At 38.8% G+C, this 24111-nt stretch overlaps 1 protein-coding gene across 1 annotated transcript; it reads right to left on the minus strand.

Annotated features, from left to right (window-relative positions):
- Nucleotides 1-16154: 16154 nt before the first annotated feature.
- MMP3 (matrix metallopeptidase 3) lies at nucleotides 16155-23843 on the minus strand. The gene is given in 10 exon segments (NM_001082495.3): nucleotides 16155-16553; nucleotides 17647-17750; nucleotides 18723-18882; nucleotides 19283-19416; nucleotides 19852-19996; nucleotides 20183-20347; nucleotides 22183-22308; nucleotides 22434-22582; nucleotides 22672-22916; nucleotides 23689-23843. Coding segments are annotated over 10 exon segments (1434 nt in total). The 5' UTR covers nucleotides 23794-23843; the 3' UTR covers nucleotides 16155-16452.
- Between the last annotated feature and the right edge of the window lie 268 nt (nucleotides 23844-24111).

Consider the following 24111-nt stretch of genomic DNA (forward strand, 5'->3'; position numbering starts at 1 on the left):
GAACATCTCCACCTGGATATATCTGGTATCATTTCCTTTTAAAACAGAACTCTTAATCCTCATTTCTCTACTTCTTATCTAGCACAGAGCTTCCTAAACCACAGACTTGGGTTCAAATACAAGCTCTGCTGATTACTAACTAAATGACCTATTAGCCAATATTTTTATGTCTTGATTTTCTCATCTAAAAATGGAAATAATAATAACATCTTCCTTAGATGGTTTTTCGGAGACTGATATAAGATAATACATGTACAATATATTAGTACAATGACTGGACACAGTGAACACACAAAATAAAGGTTTGTAACTATTTTTGTAAATGAAATCATTCCCTGGTTTCCATTATCTACCAAAGCAAATAGAAACTAATTGTAGCACTCAAGACCTGCCATGCTCAGGTTGAAAAATGACTTCCGAGTTCCACTTCCCACTCTTCCAGACAAACTGACTTACGTTGCTCCCTCAATGTGCTCGCACCTTGTCTGCTACCTTGTTGTAATTTCTATTCCCCTCTCTTTCTACTTAATACAATTCTACCCATTCTTCAAGGTCCAGTTTAAACTTTACTTCATTCACAAAGTTTTCCCTTTCCTCCCTCTCTGAGATAGTTCTACTCTGAATTTTCACAGAACATTACACTTTCTTAAAGCACTTTTCATATTTTCCTTACCTCAACTTCAGTCTCCTGAAGGAAGGTAATTTGTTGAAAGGAGGGCTGGTGTGTCATTTGTGTTTGTGTCCCTGTCCATTTTCCAGGACTTTATATAAATTTGCTTGATATGAAGAATGTTAGGTTAAATTTAACAGAATAAAAAAAGTGGCACATTAACAGTTTTGCGGGTAAGTGTCTCTTCTTTCAGAAAGAGTTCTTCCAGTTGGCAAGCCCAAGAGGAAGCAAGTCACTATGAGGGCTAAAATAGTTAAACCCAAGGAATTACAGGGAACTCCTAAAGAAATTATAATTACCAGGTTGCCATTGCCATGCTTTATGTGGACAAGAACACATTAGTTAACTATTCCCCTGAATTTTGCATAAAAAATTGAATGCATATAGACTTAACTCACTCCCGTTTATTAAATAGGTATGATATATGAGGCATCAGGCCACATACTAGGAATTGTAAAAATAATCAAACATCAATTTTACTCTCAGAAGTTACTTCTCTCATGCAATGGATGCAGCCTTATTGTATAAATTATCATTTCTTCAAGTAGCTGCTAAAATCTTAGGTGTAATTTATATTACACCTACAAATATTTCTGTAGGCAAATATCTCCAAAATTATTATGGAAGGCAACAGGAAATATAAGATTCAAAATACAAATATGTGCTTTCCAGCCAATTTATCCAGAAATCTATTAATAGCCAAAACAAATTTAATCAAAGCCTCTTTGTGCTACTCATGTAAGCGTGTCTTTTTTAGTTCTGGTACTCCTTAGTACTGGTAACAGATTTTGTCATATTGGCTTAATTACCATCAGTTGGGCATTCTTGGAGAGGTAAGTGGAGGGGGTCTTAAAGGAGCTGTGTGGTTAGATAGTTGTCTGGACTATCTTTCAACAAGCCCTCCTTGGAGGGTCTTCTGTTGGGTCCTGGGGAGCTGATGAAAATGAAGGGCTCTCAAGCCACTCTGTACACCAAAATGTGGATAAATTTAGTTGAAATTTGACATAGCAGTAAGGACATGCAACTAGTCAATTTCAGAATCCTGTATTACATTGCAGAGAATTTTGGAGATTCATTCCATTACAAAAAGGGGGCCAAGTTAGCCAGTCTTTGAATTACTTCATGAAATAGTTTAATCTTAGAGTTCAATTGAAAAGGAAACCAACTTTTGCTTCTCTATTTCATATTAGTGGTCTTTGAAGTTAGGGTAATGAAATACTCTTTTCCAAATAAGCCACATGCCATTAGAACAGTTTCCGGCACAGAATAACCAAGTATGTGCTAAAGAAGAGTTAGGTTTACTGGTTTTATTACTATTTGTTCTCTACCAACTAAATTCAACATAAGATAAAGTATAGAGAGAGCTTAGCCTATCACTTCCAATCAGATTCCATGGAGGGCTGGGCCTGGCATGGCTTTTGTACAGAAGCTCACAAAGGACAGTGCTCTCCCCTTAGGCACAAGCCTGGTTGTCCTCCATGGTTTTGGGAAAGGAAACTAGCTTCCTCGGCTACTTGGCTTTCAAAAGAGCAGGAGAATATGTACAGAGAAAATGAACAGGGCATAAGGGTTTTTAGAGAAATCTCCAAGGATAAGAGCCAGAACCCCTTAGAAGGCTCTATCCTAAAAGCTACATAACTAGAGCATCAGGCTGTTTTCTTGAGCTTCTTGGAGCTCAGCCTGAGGTCATAGAGCACCCTCAAATCCCCCAGAGTCCTCTGTTTCTTATCTCTCCCAGGGCCCTGCTCTCAAGGTTGTAAGAGCAAATCTACATACTCAATGATACTGAGGGTTTAGCACAGCCTCTATATAAGAAGAGACCAGTGTGTATTGAATATTACATATAATATATTCACGACTCATCTGTAAAGATACATATTGAGATCACTATACATACAGGGCCTTCAAAAGAATATATATAATTTTATAGAGACTATATAATAGGATAATATATTGAGATATAAAATTGTATTTTTTGCTCCATAATTGCCCCTGACCTTGCCAAAGACTCTCTGTTCCCTAATCTCAGAGCTTTCTTCAGGGCTGCCATCAAAATTTACTTGACTGAAGGCAGTATCTTTTTCCAAACTTGGGGAAACCTAAGATCATTTGAGGAGATTATGGCAGATGTCTTCACTAAGAAGAGAAAGGAAACAGTTTTGAGGGAAGCATGAGAGAGAGGAGCAGTTTTCTTAAACCGCAAGGCAGAACATTTGGGCAGTTCCCACCAGGCATAAAGACGCCTATTCAATTTCCGGCTCCGTGGAAGCTCCTGAGGTGGCTGTGAGGTGGACCTAGGGAGGCTGGATCCTTCCACAATATAGGTGAGAAAAAATTGAAACGCAGATAATATCTTCTTCAAAGCACCAGTAGATGGCAGAGTGAGATTTAAGCCCAGGGCTGTCTGTTTCCAAAGTCAATGCACATTCCACTATCAGTGTTTTCTACACAAAACATTGGCTTTCTAATTGTAATGAGCAAGGGTAGTTACCTTGTATGTGGGGAGGGGATCTTCAAGAGGAGTTTCTTTCAAGTACCCTCCAAAGGGTGTGGTAGAAAAAGAAGAAAATTTTGAATCAAATGATGTAGGTTTGAATCAGAGCTGAGCAATCTTGGATGTTATTGTCTGCAAAAAGGAAATGATAATGCCTAGCCCACTTTTTTATGATATAATTGAACTGACAGGTACTTTGCAAATTGAGTGACTAGGTATCGTAACCACCCTTACCTTCTGACCTTTAAGACTGTGTCTGTGATCAGATACGACATAGAAATACAAGATAAACAGGGTTCACAGACATGAAACTCATTTTCTGGGTCTATAGTTAGTATTTTCTTGAAATAAAAAGGTAAATTTTTCCTTAGAATATTAACCAAAATACCTACATTACAAATTCAATATACTCCCATTGATTGATCCTCCAGGCAGTTTGGTTGCAAATGTATAATTATTAGATGTACACAGAAACAGAATATGGAACCAGAAACAACATTCTGATGTGAAAGAAATCTAATTTTTGTGTAAGGCAGATTTGGATTCAAAACTTGATTTTGCAACTTTTTAGATCTGTAATCTTAGGCATATTAACCTCTCTGATATTTCATTTTCTCACATATAAAAAGGAGATAATAATAAGACCTGCCATGACAGTTTTGGGGCTAGTTAAATCCCCAAATACGATGTCCATCATGCTTGTCTTAGTTGCATAAATCACAGCCAGGAAGTCGTGTATCATACATACTCACCTTTAGTTTTATCTTAGGAAAGTGAAACTCATTTTCCTCTTAATCATACTGAGGAAATTTTATTGATAAATATAGTTATGTTAAGAAACAGCCTTTGTTCTATGTCTTGTCACTTACCAGGGCCATACCCCAGGGAGGAACTTTCCCCCAAAGCAGCTTTTTTTCTATTGATCAAGAAGGATTAAATGGCTGATGGATCCTCAAGCACCTCCTTTGGTAAATCCTTGGAAGGCCAGGGTGCTTATGCCCCTATATTCTTTGCCCCTCGCTGAAGCACTTTTAATCGACTTCAAGGATGCTTAAGAAATCTACTTTATGTGCAGGAGATAATGCCTGTTAGCTGAGTAAGTTAATAGTTTAATTTATTATTTATAGCCTTACTCTGCCAAAATGGATTTACTGATGAATTATTCACTGACTGAATTGATTACTTAATATGCTTTGGGGAGCATTTTCTCAGTTGTTACATTCATTAAATGAAATTTAATGTTCTTAATTATATAATTAGCAAGTTGAATACTTCATATTCTTCTTTCTACAATGTGACTCAGAAAAAAAATCTGCTCTTCACTGTAGTCAAATGAACTCTTTGTGATTCCCCAAATATGGGTTGTTCTCTCATATCTTCATGCCATTGCATGCGCTATTCCCTTCCTCTCCACTTTTGACTTGGTGGACTCCTACTGGTTCTTCATACCTAGGATCAAGCTTGCTTCCTTCCCAAACTCATTCATTCATTTATCCATTTAATAAAATCTTAACAAACAATGACTAAGTGTCACACATTGTACTGGGCACTGGGGACAGTCCAATGTGGGACATATTTGAGAGGACAGATATGGCACGCTGTGTTTTAATGGGTACACCTAAGAGGAAGAGTGAACACAACCAGAGGGCAGAGTGGGAAGGTCAAAGAAAGTGTCCCAGAGAAGATAATTGCTGAGCTAGGTCTTCAAGAGCAAGTCAACTGGGAGAACGGCATGTTTGTTTTCATGAGGAGCCATGTGATTGGAAAGAATGACAAAGTGAATTAAAGGGAAGTTTATTTTAAAGAATCAGAAGAATCTCCTGAAATCCAATAATGAGAATTGGTTTGAAGGGATGGGTTGGGCAAATAGAGTTGGATTCCTCCAACCTCTCCACCAGCTTTTCTCCACTGTCCCCATCCCATTTTTCACCACTCAGAGAACACTACCAATCCATGTCAGCACCCAGGAGAGCAGAGCATTGAACTATTGCAGTTCAGCCAGGTCCATGGTTAATTTCTGAGCATACTTCCATAGTCTGAATGTGAATAACAGGCTGTAAGGTCTTCTGCCAACAGAGTTATCTACTGGTTTTCCTTATTTTCAGTAAGGAAATTTGGACTGTAATATGTCCCTTTCTTTGTAGACTTTAGATGACAAGGAGTAATCAGCAACTTCAGACACCTTTACTTTTCATCCCAACATCCTAAAACTTTGCCCTCAGGGAGCCCATGGCTTGAGTTTTGGGAGACAGTTTAACACAGAGAGCGGATGAACTAACTGGTTTTTCTCCTCTCCTCACTTGCTGGCTTCACCTTGACATGGCATTTTCCTTTGCCCTGCTGGGACCCCACAGGCAATCCACATATTCTCTGAAGGTCTGTGGCTTGCCAGCCCACTCCCAACTTATATCTAAGCCACAAATCATTTTGTTGGAGGTTAATTACGCTGGATTTATAATAAAGAACTTGGGGAAGCTCATGGAATCCAATCTCAGGACAGTTTTCCTGAGAAATGGGGAGATTACAGACTCTCTCTATCTCTGCCTCTCACTCTCAGTCTCTCTCTTTCCCTCATGTTCTCAGCCTTAGCCTGATGTTTTCTGTCCTTTCTCCTTCTGTAGACCAGCTTTGCTTCAAGGATGATGCTCCCCATAACATCAGCCTGTACAGGACTTTGACATCCCGTGGTTTTAATTCTGGTTCCAGGCCCAGATGATCTTATGGATCCTGTCCCCAACAGGGTCTGACCATGTGTTCTGGGTGTGTTTATTCTAATTCTGGGAGACAGCACCAGATAGACTCTATTTTATTTTATGCTAGTGTCCCTCTCTAATCCGATCAGCTGCAGGCACAACTGTTGAACTGCTGGTACACAGTTGCTTAGGCTTGTCACGTCCACTGAGACTTTGGGAGGATATGTCTAAAGAAGGGAAAACAAACTGGGCAGGTGTACCAAATATGTCATCCACCATATGCCAGGCAGTGGATAGAGTTAGCTGGAGGATAGAAGGGCTGGAGGTATAGGCTTAGTTATACCTTAGGTATAGGCTCATAGTTCCCTATACAGAGAGTTTAGCATGTATAGGGAACTTCATGTGGTTCAGTATGGCTAGAGTATAGCATTCAGCGTGGGACATAATGAGAAATAACATAAAGAACCAAACAGGGCTGAGACTACGAAGGGCCACAATGCCATGCTAAGGAGTTGATGGAGATAAAAAGCCAAGCTCTCTCCCCTTCAGGCTTTACACATGATATGCTTTCTCTCTGGAGGGGACACCATCCCTCCTCTCCTTTACTCACTAGGTATCTGCCCTGGGGGTTTCAGCTTAGATGTACATCCTTTGAAATTCTTTCCTGAGCTCCTAAAGCTGGGTTAGTTGCTGTGTGTTTCCCAGCTCTGCGTGCTTGCTCTGAGCAGTGCTCATAACCCACTCTATATTCTGATTGCCTGTCCACTTTTCTGGCTATTCCACTAGAATATAAGCAGGAAGCTTGTCTGAGTGTATCTTTATCCTAGGCACGGTGCCTGGTCATCTTAGACATTCAGTAAATATCTGTTTAAGGAATGAATAACTCAATGAATGAACGAGATGGAGGGAAGTCAAGCCACAGCAGCAGTGCTTTCCTTGCTCGAAGGTCAACTTTGGTTTTACTTCTTAGGTCGACCAGCTGGTGCTCTCTTAGACCCTAGTCCCTGAGGAATGAAAGCCCTCCTACAGGTTCTCTGGTCTCAACCCTAGGACTCTGGATAAAAATTCTCTCCAGACAGCTCTCTCCTCCTTGTTCCCTGTCCGCTTTCTACATGACTAATCTAGATCACTTTTCTAAAGTGATTCTGTATTTCGTCATCTTAATCCTTCCCCTTCTTCACTCGCTTCGCCCTGATTTCCTCCCTCGACCTGCCGAAACACTCCTCCACTCATCATCTGCTCATCATTGGGTTATCTATCACGGTCCACACTTCCTGCCCCAAACTGTCCATACCATCAGCACATCACATCCCCTTCTCTATGCCAGACACATTTATATAAATATAGTAATTCACATCCTCGACTCTCACAAATAGCCAGAAGAGGCAATCTATAATTATAGACTATGATACACCTGTTGTCCTGCTTTATTTCTTTAATGGCTGTGATGCTTCAATTCAGTACTATAGAAAAGTGCTCAAATATATATTTATTTTGCACATGCTCTGTATCTCAATACTGCAGTGCCTCGGGGCCTGGTTCTGGGGCCACTTCTCTCCTACATTCTTACTCTATTATTAAACTTATCCAGTTTCAAAACTTTAAAACCATCTATTGGCTGATGACTCTCAAATTTATATCTCCAATCCAGATCTTTTCCTTAGCTCCAGACTCATATATCTGATCTCTGCTTGGACGTCCAACAGGCAGCTTAAATACACAACATGTCCAAAACGGAACTTCTCATCTTGCCGCCAAATCCTGCTCCACCCACAGTCCTCACATCTCAGATAATGGTGGCTCAGAAGCTTCATTCTTCCAGTTGCTCAGTCCGAAAGACTGAAGTCATTCTAAACTCTTTTCTTTTTCTCACACTTTGCAGTCCATCCATCATTAAATCTTGTCGGTTCTACTTTCAGATATACCCAGAATAACTTCTCTCTACCTCCGCTGCTACCACTGTGGTTGGAGCCAGCACCCCATCTTGCGCAGAATACCGCAATAGCCTCCTGATAGGTCTCTGTGCTTCTGCCCTTGCCCCCTTGCAATCTAATGTGATAGAGCACCCAGAGGTTCTTCTGATCCACACCCTCCAATGGCTCCTCCATTTCACTAATACCCAAAACCAAAGCTTTACATTGGTTCATACAACTCCTCATGATTTGCTCCCTGCCACAACACTTACCTCTCTGACTTTATCTTCTAGTACTCCCTACCACTCCCTTACTTCATTGCTGTAAGTAGTCCTCTTGCTGTTCTTTGAATATGCTGAATACACGCCACCTCAGGATGCTTCACTCTAGCTGTTCTCTCTGCCTGGACTTCTTTCCCCCAGATTCACTTGGCAAGCTCTTTTGCCTCCTTCATCTTTGTTCAGATGTCACCTTCTCCGTGAAGCTCACCTTGACCACATCATTTATACTGCAACCCATCACCACCCCCAGCCCTCTTCATGTGCAAGCCCCTTATCTCATTCTACTCTTTTTCTTTTTCCCATAGTGCTTATCTCCTTCTAATAGACAATATAGTGTATCTATAGACTATAATTCCAGTTTCTTATCTGCTTTGCTTGTGAATTAAGTTCTAAGAAGGCAAAAATCTTTGTCTGTTTTGTGCACTGCTTTATCCAAGCTCTTAGCAGGGTGCTTGGCATATAATGAGTTCTTAGTAAATATTGTCTAAGGAGTGAATGAATGAAGAAACAAATAAATATCTCCTACCCTGTCTGCCCTTTATGTTTATCTTGATGTCAGTGGTATCATCTCCAAAGGGTGAGCTCCAAAAGAGTAAGAAGCATTTCTGTCCTTTCTTAGCAGAGCAGAATTTTGACCTAAATTTCTTCAAACTCTAGTCTTGTGGTTGTCGCTCTCCTCACAAATTTATCCTCATAAATTTATCACTCACTCACAAGGATGCAATTTGAATCTACTTAATCACAAGACTGATGTGGGCTAAGAGCATTGAGGAAAAGACCCTTTCATTTGCCTCAGGGTCAAATGGTAACATATTAGGACTTCGTGGGAAAAGAAATTCAAAATGAGTTAACATACAGAAAAATTTAAGGATTGAATTGTCATTTTCAGATGTAGAACTTGTCAAGGATGTTGATTTGATGTTTTGTAATTGATCTATAAAATATTTTCATGCCTTTAAAAATCTAGTTGTGGTCTCAGGTGTGACATGTTGTCCCAGGAGTAAAGAGGCCCTCCACAATGTTCTTTTGTGAGTCACTCATGCCCTTTCCTACGTATCAGATGTTACAGTGATTTCTCAATCGATTCATCCCCACTGACAAATCATCAGATATTCTTGAATTATAAAATGGCTACTTTATGTGTTAATAACAGACTATATACCTATACACTTAGACACACATAAAATATTTTATTACCTGACTTAACATTCCTTATCTAAATGGAAAAATAATATAACGCAACACTTAGAGGAACTTGTGAGCCTTTGGCTTTTGAGTGTCTATATTACACGCCCATTCCCAGGTCACTCCAACCTACCCCTTTTGACTTAACTTGCTACAAAGAGCTAACCCTTTCCTCTGTTTCTTTTCCTCTCTTGCACTGTTACCTCTGTCAGTCTTTCCTTTGCTCTATCCCGTTTGCCATGGTAGGGGAGGAAGACATTTCCTTTACCCACTCTGGGTCCTTCTGGCTGGAGAACGAATTAAATTCACATGAGACAGAATAACAGGAGGAAATCAAACAAAGCTTTATAACATCTATACATGGGAGAGGCTCAGGCAACCTGAGCACCTCACCAAAATGTCTGAAGCCACCACCTTAAATATCATCTTCAGCTAAAGACAAAGGAGGATGTTGGGGGAGGTTACCAGACAAGTACATTAAACAAGAGTAAGATTGTCATGCAGGTTTAAGTCCTTGCCTTCCACATTGATTAAGAGTTTCTAGAGATAAGGTCATCCGTTCTTTTCCTGGTACAGAGAGGGAGACACCTTTACAGATGGCAATTTCCTTCATAAATGTAAATGTCGCTTAACAAAGGGTAAGTAAAGTCTACTTTTCAGAGTTTCTTTCCTGTCTGCAGTTTTTTTAAAGTAACCAGCCCAAAATATTCCTCATGCCAAGAGAAATATCTTAGGGAGGCCAATTCCAGTCCCCCACACCATTAATCAATGTACAGATTAATTCAGGTCAACGATAAGAGTAGGGAGGCAACAGAGTGGATTAGACTTAAGGTTGGTGTCAGACAAGCTGGATTAGATCCCTGGCTCTGCCATTTGTTGTCTGTATGACCTTGAGGATACGGTTAATCTCTCTGAGCAAGAGCAATCCTTAAATTTGTAAACTTGGTTTAATAACATCTATTTCATAAATGAGAATTAAATGAGACAATATATGTAAAGTATTTGTTTCCTTTCCGCATCAAAATAGGACAAATAATATGTCAGTCTTTCAACTGGATTTGTAAATGTCTGAGAGCAGCTTTTTTTGCATGGCTATTAAAACAGTTTTACTTGTATTATAATTGATATTCAATTTATTAAAGACTTAAATCTTAAGTTTTGTGGAGACTTTAAATTCAACTTTCTAATCTTGTTTTTTTGTTTACTAATCTGGCAAATGTATATAAAAATAAGTACCGTCACTTTCACTAGCTCTTTCATTAATATTTAATTGATTCATATGGTTAAAATATTGAATTATCCTTAAAGATTTAATACTGTTTGCATTCATAAATAATATTTTCATCAACACTTCTAATTACAGTTTTGATTTTAATATATCTCTTTCAAATAATTCAAATCCATTGTGCAGACTTAAAATCCAACAAACAGGGTATTTCTAAGTATTTAAGCAACTCTTGTAAATATCACAAAGAATTGAATGCCTTAAATAAAATTTTCATACACTTTCCAAACAGCTTAAAAATAGGCATATCAAGGGGGCCAGCCCTGTGGCCAAGTGGTTAAGTTCGCATGCTCCCCACTAATGGCCCAGGATTTTGCCAGTTGGATCCTGGGCATGGACCTAGCACTGCTCATCAGGCCATGCTGAGGTGACGTCCCACATAGCACAACCAGAAGGACTTACAACTAGAATATAAAACTATGTACTAGAGGGTTTTGGGGAGAAGAAGAAAAATAAAAGGAAGAAACTTTGCAACAGATGTTAGCTCAGGTGTCAATCTTTAAAAACAAACAAACAAAAAACCCCAGAAACATCATATCCACAATAGTAGGATGACTACAAGGCATGTCACAGCATAATAACACCGTGTAAATAAAAGTCTCAATATTTAATTTATTATCATCTCTAAACATGTTTATATACCCTTCCTCCAGAAGTGACTTATTTGTTCCCAACCAAAGGGAAGATAATTAGTACTTCAAGTCTACTACAGCCAATGAAGTTACACATACTGATTATTATGAGTAATTGTAAATGAAGGCAAAGGACATTTATACTGCTTCCAGAATCATTCTACCCAAATCTCAGGTTAGAAAACCGAACACTTTCTTATAATTAAGCCATGCCAACTTCTTCAGTTTTACAGAAAACTGGTTTCACAAATTATTCCTGCAGGATTTCAGTAGATTCACCATTCTCTTCCCACTGTTTCTCTTCCCAATGGGATGACAGGAAATCTCCATATTGCTTGGTTTTTGGTGATGGGCTTCTTAAGTACTTCTGAGATGGTAACCCATTTGTTCACTGACTGGTGAGATTCTGTACCTTCTTTATTTTTCATTTTCTCATCTGTGTTAAATCCACCATTCTGTTGGTTTATTGCCAAGTTCCAACCTGATTCTCAGCTTCTGCTTTCCTCCCCCTCCCCCTTAAACTAGTGTCACTGGATCACTTCCTGTAAATGTAAAGGTACTCCGTGTTTCCAACGCGAGAGGACTTGAGCCAGCTCTTGAACATCATTCTGGGATTCAGCATCACATCACCCTTAGGGCTGGACTAGTCCTGACATGGGCTACAAGTCTGGGCTTCTGGTGCTCTATCTCTGATCTCTGGTTAGTGTTGATAACACAATTGAATGGCTTGTCAGCATACTAATACGCTCAGGTCTTTCTGGAACAAGATTGCTTGGGGAAATTTACAGGACAAACAGCAGCAGGTATGAAGTTCCTCATTGTTTGTTATAATTAGAGATAGCACAGAGGAATTTAGAGAGCCCAAATGTCAGATGCAGATAGAAGAACCCTGGCCCTAGCCCTGGAGGGTTTTAAATTGCAGGACTGAGGAAGAATCAGCACCCTCTCATTGTGGTCACAGTGGGACATAGCAGAACATCTAGTTCAGAACGGAGTCAAAACTAGATAAGATAAGGCCATCCAGGCTGATTTAATGTGTGTTACCCTGGACATAATAAGAACATGACCTTTAAATACGGAAAATATAAAATTAGATCCTGACTATACTACGTTCTACGTGACCATGGCAAAGTTTCCGAATCACTCGAAACTATATTTCTGCACTATTGAAACAAACCACCAATGCAGTAGTCATTACGAGGACTAAACAAGCAGTACACATCAAGCCCGGAGTGCAGTGCCTGGCAAAAACCAGATATTCCATAAATAAAAAGCTGTTTATTTCCTTTTCCCAATCAAGCAAAGGCATGCATTAGACCTATGAATCAGATCTGACAGTACAAAGGAAAATATGTTCCGCTTCCTTTCCAGCACAACTTTCCTAAGAATTATCTGCATCTATTATTTCCACTTTCTTACCTCCCAAATTCTCTTTGTGGGGATGGACAAAGATTGGTGCCTCAACATCTTTTCCCCCACCTGACTATGTAACAGCAACATGGCTGGGGTGTAGCTGACCCATCCTCCTTGCCACAGTGGTTGTGGTAGGACAACCACATGATTAGAGATGATACAAAGAGGGGAGGCTCAGAAGTGTGGTTTGATGGTTGGGAGTGGTGCTTTATGGAGGCATGATGGCTGGACTGCTATAGATGCCACGCTGCCGTGAGGAAAGCCAGCTTGACAGTAAAACTGACACAGAGGAGAGAGTCAAGATAAGAGTGGAGTGAAGGAGCCAGAACTGTGATCACACTGAACCTGAAAACTGCCTGACTCCTGGACTTTTAAATAATGTGAATCAATAAATGCCTTTATTTTTATATTTTTACTTTTTAAAAACTTTTTTCCCAGCTTTATTGAGGTATAATTGACAAATAAAAATTGTATATATTTAAGGTGTACAACATGATGTTTTGATATACATATACACTGTGAAATGATCATCTCAATCAAGCTAATTAACATATCCATCACCTCACATAGTTTGCTTTTTTCTTTTGGTGAGAGCACTTAAGATCTATCTTCAGCAGATTTCAAGTATACCATACACTATTATGTTTTCTACTTGTTTTTTTCTACCAACTTTTGTGTCCAGAGAGGGATGACTTTCAATAGATCTCAAGGAGGGAGCTGCTCTGCTACATAGGAACCCCTGAACCAGAAGCAGGTCATCTGTGAATGGTTTAGTACCAGGTTCCCCACAAATATGTGTTGCATGAGCAGCAAGGGGGCAGCCTCCTTTCCAATCATGCCCCATTTCCCAGAAAGGGGCTCTCGCATCAGACCCAGTCCCGATGCTGGCGGGGCATGTTGCAACATGCGGGGCTCCTGGGGACCCTCCAATTAGTCAGTGGGGGACTGGCTGTCTGAAGCCATCTGAGGCCAACCTAGGCTCCGGCCCCAGCACTGCCGCATCATTCAGCCTGGCTGGGGTTCTGACTTAGAGGCGTTCAGTCATAATCCTACAGATGGTAGCCTCACCCCATTGGCGCCTCTAAGGAGCATACACCAAATGTCTGAACCTGGTAGGATAGTGTTATTACTTGTGGTCTCTGTGCTGTACATTAGATCTCCAGAACTTATTCTTTCTGCATAACTGAAACTTCGTACCCTTTGACCAAAATCTCCATATTTCCCCTACCCCCACAACCACTGGCAACAACCATTCTACTCTTTGCTTTTATGAGTTGGACTTTTTAAAAATTTCCCCTATAAGTGAGATCGTGCAGTATTTTCTTTTCTCTGTCTGGCTTACTTCATTTAGCATAATGCCATCAGTTTTCATTCATGTTGTCCCAAATGGTGTGATTTCCTTTTTTTTAAGGATTAATAATATTCTGTTATATATATCTATATATATCTCTGAAAATAATCTACTGATGCACTATTTGATTTTTTGAAATTATTTTTCTTTCAAATATATATATTTCAAATGTATATTTTATATATTGTTAAATTATTGATTTCTCTACATAGTATTTATATTTATTTCAAATATATTTTATTTGTTTTTTATTGTTTTTATTTTTGTTTTATGTCTTTGATGTAGGCATTTATTGAATCACTAATTTAGTCACCAATAGGAGACTGAATAAGTAAATTACATATTTCTTTCATAGAATGCAGCCAATAAAAGAATGAAGCAATTCCACGTGTACTAAAGTGGAATGGTGGCCAAGATAAGTTAAGTGAAAATAGCAAAGAGAAAAGCAGTGTGAATTTGCATGTTACCATTTTGACTTGAAAAGATGATATTAATTCTTATGCATGTATAAAATAGCTTTGAAAGGACTCATAAGAATCTACTTGGTGGCCTCTGAGAAAAGAAACTAGATAGTGGTGACAAGGGTGTGAGGAAAATTAGCTTTTCATTGCATAATGTGTTTTACCTTTTGAGTTTGTGTTTTGACTACATAGTACCTATCCAAAAAGATAAACCAAATAAATTGGGGTAATTTTTAAAATAAAGAAATGCTCAATTCCTGGCATAATATTGCTATTTACTAGAATTCCATTTAAAAATCTCCCATATGCTCTCTTTCATGTTCATAGTTTTAAGAAGAATCTAAATGTGAAAAATCCCACATATTTATATCTTCTCTTTTATTTAAATTAGGATGTAAGTGACATATAACATTGTATTTGCTCTAGGTGTATGACATAGTGATTTGATATATGTATATATTGAAAAATGATTACAATACATTTAGCTAACATCCATCACCACACATTGTTACTATATCTTCTCTTTTGACTTCCAGACTCGTTTACCTCATGTCCTACTTGGATATCTCACAGACATTTCAAAAATTGGCAAAACTAAACATTTCTCCCTAACTCTTACCCTTTCCTCACAAAACTGCTTCTCTCCAAGTCTACTCCCATCTCAGTCAATGCTGTCACCATCAACACTTATGCTTAAGGAAGCTATCTGGGAATTATTCTGGCCATTTCCCTCTCTCTTAAACTCCATATCTAATCCATCATAGAGTCCTATTTTCTATCATATATATATATATTATATATATATATAATATATTCTGTCTTTGACTCTCCAGTGTCACCACTTTAATCCAAGGCCATCATCCTCTCACCTAGTTTCCACGTCTCCCCTCAAAAACCTTCTCCAATGCCACTCCCTCAAAAGTTCTTCTAATATCACCTAATTCAAAGTAGATCCTCCTATTATTCTATTAAATAAGTCTATTCTTTTCCTTTATAACTCATTAATTTTACAATTGCATGTACATATTTGTCACTGTTTGCTTATATTCTTTTTTGCTGGATTATAATCTCAGCGAGGGCAGGAGCTGTGTCCATTTTCTCAGGTTCCTGTGCCTACAACCCAGCACAATGCCTGGCACATGGAATCTACTTAATAAATTATTCTCAAATGAATGAATAAGTAAAGAGTGAATGAGCTCTTACTGTGTAGCAAGTATGTGCTAGACACATTACTTAGGGGTGATGTATCTGTCTTAGGGTAAGCATCTGCCTGTGGACTTCTAGCATGCACAGATACATGGAGAGTACAAGAGGATATTGTCATGTGTGAATAGGGTGGATATGAGCATGTTTGTTTCCTAGGGCAGGGAAAGGGGTTCCGCTGAGGAAATATACAAGACAAAGGAAAAGAAGAAGAACAGGTTTGATCTCCCCACCTGAAAAATGAGGGGTGTGGACCAGGTTATTTGCTATAATCATAGGATTCTGCTTCATGATTTTTTTCCAGAGCCTGCCCTACAAGGTGACAACTTTCCTAGTCTTTCTCTTAGGAGGTTTCAGAAACAGTATGATGTTTGGGTGGTGGAAATAAGCAAGTAGGGCAAGTAGTAGATTGTCTTCAGTTCTAGAAGAGCCCATTGTGAGGCCCCAGCCATGGAGACCCTAATCCTAACAGTGTCTGAGGATCTCAGGCTATCTTCTGCTCAGTACAGAATGTGCCCAAGATTGTGAGGATGATGTGTTCTTGAAACAAACAAACAAACAAAACAATAAAATAAAATAACTAAGTCCTCTTTATTAAATAACAAGCAAATAGTCTATAAATATACAGTTACTTGTCTGTTGCACACGAGTGTCTCCTTTCTCCTATGGAAGGTGACTCCATGTGACAAAGCTCGGCAGCCCGTCTGAATGCCCTGTAATATATGAAGCTGACTGGCAAGACACACAGTTCACACTTATGTTCTCAGTCACTGCACATGCAGAAGAAAACGAATTCCAGTTCACAAAGACTCAGGTGCAGAATTATTAGCTTCATTTAAAATGTCCATGTTGTGCCTGCTAAGCATCTCTGCTAACAATTAAACCAGCTATTACTCTTGAGAACATGTGTCACTTTCTTTGCATTTGGGTCAAATTCAAACTGTGAAGATCCACTGAAGAAATAGAAAAACCCTGCAAATACAGACAAGAGAAAGTGAAATATTTTTTCAAACAAATAAATTTGGCAACATGCAAAACTCAGAATAATAGATAACTAAAAAAGAAGTGCTTATAGAGATTTACTAATGTGCCAGGGATTATGATAAGCGTTTTACATGTTGTTTTTTTTTTTTTTTACCATTTATTTCTACAACAATCCTATGAGGTAAGTGTATCTACTTGATTTTACAGATGAGCAAGTTGAGATTTGGACACATTTAGTTGCTTTCCCAAGTTCACTCAACAAGGAAGGGATGAAGACAGCGCTCCATTCCAGCTCTATCTGACAGCAAAGCCAGGCTCCGGGCTATCAAGGTATTCTGCTTCCAATCAGATACAATTTTCTGCTTCTTTGGAATCTACAATCTCTTTACTTTCTGTCTTCCCAATGCTCCTCCTCCCCTTTCCCTATATTGCAGCCTGAGGGGCATTTCTGTTCTCAGAGAAGCACAGTAAGTCTTTCAGAACACCAGAGGACCCTCCATGGCTCTGCCATCATGGTGCTCAGGTTACCCTTCAGTAAAGATCATCAGCCTCCACCCACCCATCCTTGACTAGGAAAAAAACCAATCTTTTTTTTTTTTTTTAACTTTGGGCACTTGGAAAGATAAGTATTTGCAATTGACTAACGTGGGCAATGACTGACTCTTCAGGAAAGACAGAGAAAATCTCCCTGAGAATTGGTAGCAGCAATAGGATGGAGCAGAGGAGAGGCCAGCCAGCCAGTACTAAACTTGGACGCACCACTTGAGGAGATTTTTTATTACGACATGGGAATCTGAAAGGTAATAACTCTAAGTGTAAGGAAGTGACACTTGAGCACTTTGGTTTTACCTGCGCGTGTAAAATAGAGTACGGAAATTTGTGTTAATTATCTTTATGACTCAAAACTTTTATGAAGTAGTCCTATAATTAGTACAAAATTGGTAAGTTGAAATTTAGGGAAAGAAGGAGGGAATGGGTTAAAGAAAACCTGTTATTAAAAATTATTTCAATTCTCCTCTTCCCTCTGATACCATAGAATGTTTCAAGTACCGTATTGACAACAAAATAAGTATCCTCTTACCAAATGATTCAAAAGCAGCATCAAGCTTTGAGTCAATCCCTGGAAAGTCTTCTGCTATTTGCTTGGGATAGCCTGGCTCCATAGATTGTCTCTTCTCATCAAATCTGCACCAAGTAAAAGAAACACAGTTCAGCATTACATGGAGGCCATGTTACCAAAATTCATAAATTACATTAGGTTTAACGTGGAATTCTAGTAAACTTTCCTAGTACTGCAAATAAATGTCAAACATGTTTAGCACTACAGAAATATGTGACTTTAATGGTACTGCAAATTTAGCTCTTAAAACTGTATCTCCACCAGGAACAGAGGCAACATCCTGATTTGGCAGATGCTGTTTGTTATCATATTTCTTAAGCCTGGGCAGAAAGAACCTTAATCATCTTTCTATCACAAAGTCATTAAGGTGTGAATAGATACCTAAAGTGAATTGAATCATTCATCTCAAATAAATACAAATTTCAATTTCTCTATCTTCGTTGGCTCATATGTGCCCTCCCCAACCTGCACATCTGGATTTCCTATGGCAGCCTCCTTGGAAAAAAGGATTGGAACGAGAAGTAAAACACAGTAAACGTGTTTTGGACTTATTGGCTCGACCTTGGTTGGTCTGCCCAGATGTCTCAGTGTCTGGGCAGATGGCCCAGGAATCAGTCTCTCTGTGAGTCCCAGGTTCTATCCATGAAACCGGACTGTTACTGCTCATCATCCTCTTAAACAGGCAGAGGTAAAGAATGGGTGAGGGTAAGAGAAGCCCTTGAGAATCATATAGGACTTGAAGGATGGGTGGGATTTGGGTAAGGGGAGGGAAAAAGAGGGCTATCCAAGCAAGCAGGGCAATAGCACAGCGGGAAGCTCTAGCCTGTGGCACGTGGGACTCAAAACAGGGGCGCTTAAGAACCCCTGTTATCAGATGCTTCTATATTTGAAAGTAAGCACTTTCCCACAGTTGTCTAAGGCCCCGTCCTTCCTACTGAGAGAGAAGCAAGACTAAGAGTGAGGCAGGGGATTTCCTTCAAGAAAGAAAATAATTTCCCCAATTAGGTTCATACAAAGTCACTCCAAACGCATCTTACCTCCAGTATTTGTCCTCTACAAAGAAGTATGTTTTCTGCTTTTCCTTATCAAAAATGGCTGCGTCTATTTTCCTTACTGTTGGAGGGAAACCCAGAGTGTGGATGCCTCTCGGGTAACCCGCTTGTTCCTCATTTCCTCTGATGGCCCAGAACTTATTTCCTGTTAAAAAAAAATAATGTAGAATCACAATTGAATTTATAACAGCTAAGCCTTTGGGTTTTAGAAAGACTTTTTAGCACCTTTGATTTTCATCATAAAGAGGAAGCCAGAATTTTAGATTTAGTCACCATCTCAGAGTGGGCATTTGACAAAAATGTGCAGATCGAGTGAATGAACACAGATCAAACAAGGGAATTTACAACTCTGAGCAATTTGCATTCCTGTGTTCACTTTTATCATCTGTAAAATATAAATAAAATAATACCAGTCCCAGTTATTTCTTCATCACCTAAAGTAATGAAGTGGACAAAATTTGTCATAGAGAAAATTAAAGTCCTGTTTAGTTTTCCTGTGGGAGGGTTTATTTCATCAATTAAAGAAATTATTACATCATAATTACCTTTAAAAATGAAAACACTGTCTCTGCTAGTCACTTCATATGCAGCATCTATGCCTGAAGGAAGAGATGGCCAAAACGAAGAGATCGGATGAAATTCAGGGACAAGTGTCCTGAAGGTTTTGCGCCAAAAATATCTGAAATATATGTGAAAAAAAAATGAAAATTGAGAAAGAGTCTTTCACTTTTAGCATATTTTCCTCATTGTCCTGCCTCACTCATCTTTCCCCATCCCCTCATAATGTAATGCTATCCTGGTGTCGTTTTTAAAGGAGGTAACGATAAAATTCTCATTCTAAATTCATGTGCCTTTTGAAAAGCAAGCATGACTTACAACACTTGGGAATGACAATTCGAGGACAAGGATCAAATCATCCTGTATAAGTTTTTTGGAGGTGAACTTGACAGTTTTAGGAAAATGTGGAACGTGCAGCACTAGAATGATTTCAAGTTTAGAGAAAGCATTTTTGTTTTAAACGTTCAAAAATCTCTATCAAATTTCTGTTTGTTTTCCTTTCTAAGCATTGTACATTAAAAGAATAGATGGGAAAATGTAATTTTTCTGGTCTGACCTGTCTTTAAAGAACAGAATTTCTCCTCTCAGAGTGCTGATTGCATCAAAGGACAAAGCAGGATCGCACATGGCTAGTGTTCCAGGGGCCGGAGGCTCAGGTTCACTGGGCTCCACGGGGCTATCAGGAGAGGCAGGGGGAGGTCCTAAAGGGAACAGATGCCAGGACACAAACATTAGGAGAAATGTGGTGCTCCTGTCAATTTATGTGCTTTCCAAACATTCTCAAAGTGATTTGAGTTGAATTGCAAATGCTTTATGCAGCATTTTAGAGCTTTCCTGAAGACCATCATTGCAAAGCTACAATGCCTAATTTTTCCAGCATCACTCACCATAGAGGGATTGAATGCCAGTCACATCATCTTGAGAAAGGCGGACCCGGGCCGGGCCTTTGAGTGTATTGTAGAGTGGGTACATCAAAGCTTCGGTGTTGGTCGAGTGATAGAGACCCAGGGAATGACCAAGTTCATGAGCAGCAACAAGGAGAAAATTGATCCCTATTTAAGAAATCAAAAATAGTAGTTGCTTATACCTTAAATACATGGACTTTACATAGGTCAGCTGTGTATTATATTTGTTTACTTCCTGGAAGCACACAAGGGTTTTTTTTGCCTTGCTTTTTCGTTAACTGATCAATTTGTTGCTTTGATTACATCCTTAATGGAAAGCCAAGTGTTTTTCAAGGCTCTTTCTTGAAATCAATCTTGGAGACAAAGTGTCCAGCCATATGCAACTACTCCCCTGTCCAGCCTCGGATTCTATTAACAGCATGAGAAACTCGCCCCTTTTCTTGTTCTCTAGAATGGAATGAACCCGCTTGTTTAGCACGTCAGTAAATATTTCTCTTTGTCAATGGAAAGCTAAACAGTGTTTCAATGTGTCACATGTGCTGGTCGCAGTCTCAGTTAAATGAATCACACTTTATTCATCTCAATCGGAAATCCTTAAACAATCTTACTCCTGTTATTTTTCGTTGGAATATTGCCTGGATAATTTTTCAGGCTCATGATCATTATTAAGTACATATTACGTCCAAAAATATTAATAGGAATAGATGTCATAGAATTTGCAAGATTGGTTTAAAACACAACATGACGGATCACGTCTAGGATTTGTCACAAAAGAGATTTTGCATAATGACATAAGCACTAGCTGTATTCAGATTTTTTTCTTCACATTATTAAAACAACATAATGCTGAAATTGGAAGGCATTGGGTAATTATAATTGACATAACAAGTAAGTCGACTTTACTTTTGTAGGGCTTATTTGTGTAACTTGTGATCCTAGCAAAGTTTCCGTTTCAGACTTTGCAAGAAGAAGTTGTTAATTCAATCAAACTAAGAATTTTATCTAGCACTAACCCCACATTTGCACTCTCTACGGAGATTCTGTTTGCATTTTAACTATAAATCCTGACTAAATTTCAGAGATGGTATTATTCATTTCAGCCAATTGTCTGAAAACTTTGGAAGCCATTTCTCAAAGTATACAGTTACAAGCTGAGTAATACTCTTCTACATAAGTGGTTTGGACACTGTATTTGGAAGTTAATCCTTTCCTTCAGAATAAGTCTGTAAAAACTCTTCGTAACCTAGAGAGAGTAAAATGTTGATTTAACCAGAAAAATCTAAATGGGAATCTCAGTTTCTGGAATTTAAATCTCATTTCTATTTTGAAGAGTAAAGAAGTGATTAGGGGAAATTTCCACCATTTGGGTATAAGCAATATCCAGCATTCATGTTAGTGTAGATTCAATGCAATATACTATCCCTTAGATATCAGCACTCTGACATAATGAGAAATTTTCTTTTTGAGGAAGATTAGCTCTGAGCTAACATCTGCTGCCAATTCTTCTCTTTTTTTGCTGAGGAAGACTGGCCCTGAGCTAACATCTGTGCCCATCTTCCTCTACTTTATATGTGGGATGCCTGCCACAACATGGCTTGACAAGCACTGCATAGGACCACACCCGGGATCTGAACTGGCGAACCGTGGGGTGCTGAAGTGGCACGTGTGAACTTAACCACTGTGCCACCAGGCAGGGCCCAAAGAAATGTTTTTAATGGTGGTCCCAAGATCGCACAAGAACTACAATCATCAAAGAAATACTTAATGATGCTTCCTATGTTGAGCTTAGCAAGACTGAGAATAAACTTTTTAAACATCTGAAAATGTTTTCAACAATAATTGAAACAAAAATATATTCTGCTGATCTTTGACCCATTGGGAAATCCAGAACATCCCATTTCTTGAATATACTTAGTTATTAAGAGTTTTCCAAATAAAAAAAAAATCAACATCAAAAGCTTTCTGAGAGATGTGTAACTAACCTGATGCATCCTTCGTCCAGTGTTCATCATCATCAAAATGAGCATCTCCATTCATCCCTGGCCCAGGTGGATAGGCATGAGCCAAAACTTTTCCAGGTCCATCAAAAGGAAAAAAATCTCCATGTTCTAATAGAGAAAATATTTTTATTGGAAAGATAGGTAATTAGAATCTCTTTGGAACATTTTCCAGTGAAACAACACCAGATAAATGGATGCATTTCTTGTTTTTCTTGTTTGTGTTTGTTTTTTACCTCGAACTGCAAAAGTGATCATTATGTCAGCCTCTCCTTCATAAATCCTGGAGAATGTAAGTGGAGTCACCTCCTCCCAGATTTTCAGAGCTTTCTCAACGTCAGAATCAACAGCATCTCTTGGCAAATCCTGTGTATAATTCACAATCCTGTATGAAAAAAGATTGAAGATATTTTCTCCTGTGATAGTGATTTATAAACTTTCAATATTATGTCAAAACCTCTTTGGGCCTATTACCTGTAAGTAAGGTGAGTTTTGCTCCACTTTGGCATGCCAGGAAATGTAGTGAAGTGACCGACATCAGGAACTCCGCATCTGGATTTGTGCATCACCTCCACAGTGTCAGAGTCCAGCTTTCCTGTCACCTTCAACCCCAGGAACTTCTGCATTTCTTGAATTTTTTTAACAATAGGACCACTGTCCTTTCTTCTAACATATTGTCTCATTTCTTTTCCAAGGTCGTAGTATTTTTCTAGGTAGTCCTAATAGAATAACAAGTATAGTTTTTAGGTCATTCTTACGATTTTTAGCCTTTATAGTAAATTTGTGTAGTTGCTCACTTCCTCTATTTGAGGTATTCCTGTAGTTTGCTGAAATCAAAGTAAATGTCATGTATGTTTAATTCTTTAATTACAGACTCCTCCTCACTTTTGTTTTATCTTTGTGACTTATTAATCTCTGCAGCTTAGTTTACTAGCAAAGCAATGAAAAAGAGGGGGAAATTGTAATATATATCCAGTGAACTTAAAAGAGAAAAACAAAACAATCAAGCTTTTTGGGACATAATTGTATATTTCAGGTAAATTTATTCAATTCCTTCAATTTTCTACATTATGCTTCTCACAAGGACCTGGCTTAAGAAAAAAATTGGACAAATCTCTATGTCTAAACATGACACTAGCAATATAAATATCTAGCTAAACTTACATTGGATTAAAATACCTAAAGAAGTTCCAATGCAAGTGTTTTATATACTCTTCACTTGTTATTAATTTCCTGAAGCCCCAGTGCTGTTGCGTGATGTTAGGAAAACATCTAATGTTTCTGGCCTTTGTTTCTTCCTACATGAAAGGAGGACCCCAACAGCATGATACTGGGGCCCTTTCCACTTCCAACACTTTTTAACTCTCAGTCCTTGAACTATTCCTACCCAGTAAGCTCAAACCATTCTGTGTGAGTTTTATGAATGCAAAGTAGAGAGGGTTTCCCTGCATGCTCCTGTCAATGAGTGTGAGGGCTGTATCCATTAATTACCTGAAGAAGGTCCATGTTGCTATCCTCGTCCCTTGCAGATCTGTCCAACGGATAGGCTGAGCACGCTGCCACGCATAGTAACAGCAGAATTGGAAGATTCTTCATTTCCGATGGCTTTACTCAGCTCTACGTTGCCTTAATGCCTTGCTCTTTGCCTAGCTTCTAGCCCATCCTCTGGAGCTCAACTTTTATAGGGTGACAGTGTTTGTTTAGATCATCCGCAGCTTGACTCATGATTGCTTTCATCCAAATGGCAGCAGGACCATTGCCAAAAATTCAAAGTCCAAAGTAGGGTGATACAACCTACTACTAACTTCTCTCAAACTTCCTAATTTTGCAAGTCAAAACAGTGATTAATCTCCAGGAAATGCTTCCTGTCTTGTTAAGGAGAAAACTAGGGCATTTTTTTTCCTCTGGCTGAAG

Source organism: Equus caballus, chromosome 7 (assembly GCF_041296265.1).
Source record: "Equus caballus isolate H_3958 breed thoroughbred chromosome 7, TB-T2T, whole genome shotgun sequence".
Classification (NCBI taxonomy): Eukaryota; Metazoa; Chordata; class Mammalia; order Perissodactyla; family Equidae; genus Equus; species Equus caballus.